The sequence below is a fragment of the Myotis davidii genome, unplaced genomic scaffold (genome assembly GCF_000327345.1).
Source record: "Myotis davidii unplaced genomic scaffold, ASM32734v1 scaffold595, whole genome shotgun sequence".
NCBI lineage: Eukaryota > Metazoa > Chordata > Mammalia > Chiroptera > Vespertilionidae > Myotis > Myotis davidii.
In genome coordinates this window covers 587,602-587,846 of record NW_006286790.1, presented here as the reverse complement: position 1 = coordinate 587,846, position 245 = coordinate 587,602, and the positions used below count along the sequence as shown (strand labels likewise).

At 71.4% G+C, this 245-nt stretch overlaps 1 protein-coding gene across 1 annotated transcript in view; it reads left to right on the top strand.

Moving 5' to 3' along the window:
* TRIM25 (tripartite motif containing 25) overlaps positions 1-245 on the top strand; it is a 15,207-nt gene that overhangs the window by 1,503 nt on the left and 13,459 nt on the right. Inside the window, exon 2 of the mRNA XM_006758691.2 lies at positions 30-234. Within this exon, the coding sequence (XP_006758754.1) occupies positions 30-234 (205 nt within the window). The remainder of the gene's footprint in view (positions 1-29; positions 235-245) is intronic.

Here is a 245-nt window from a genome sequence, read left to right as displayed (position 1 = left end):
GCCGCACCGCGTACCCGGCGCGGCCGCAGCTCCGCAAGAACACGGTGCTGTGCACGGTGGTGGAGCAGTTCGCGCAGGCCGAGCTGGCCCGCGCCACGGCGCCCGACGACTGGACGCCGCCCTCTTGTCCCTGGCCGAAGAGCTGACGTGCTCCATCTGCCTGGAGCTCTTCAAGGTGCCGGTCACCACCCCGTGCGGCCACAACTTCTGCGGGTCGTGCCTGGACGAGACGTGGTCCAGGGCGC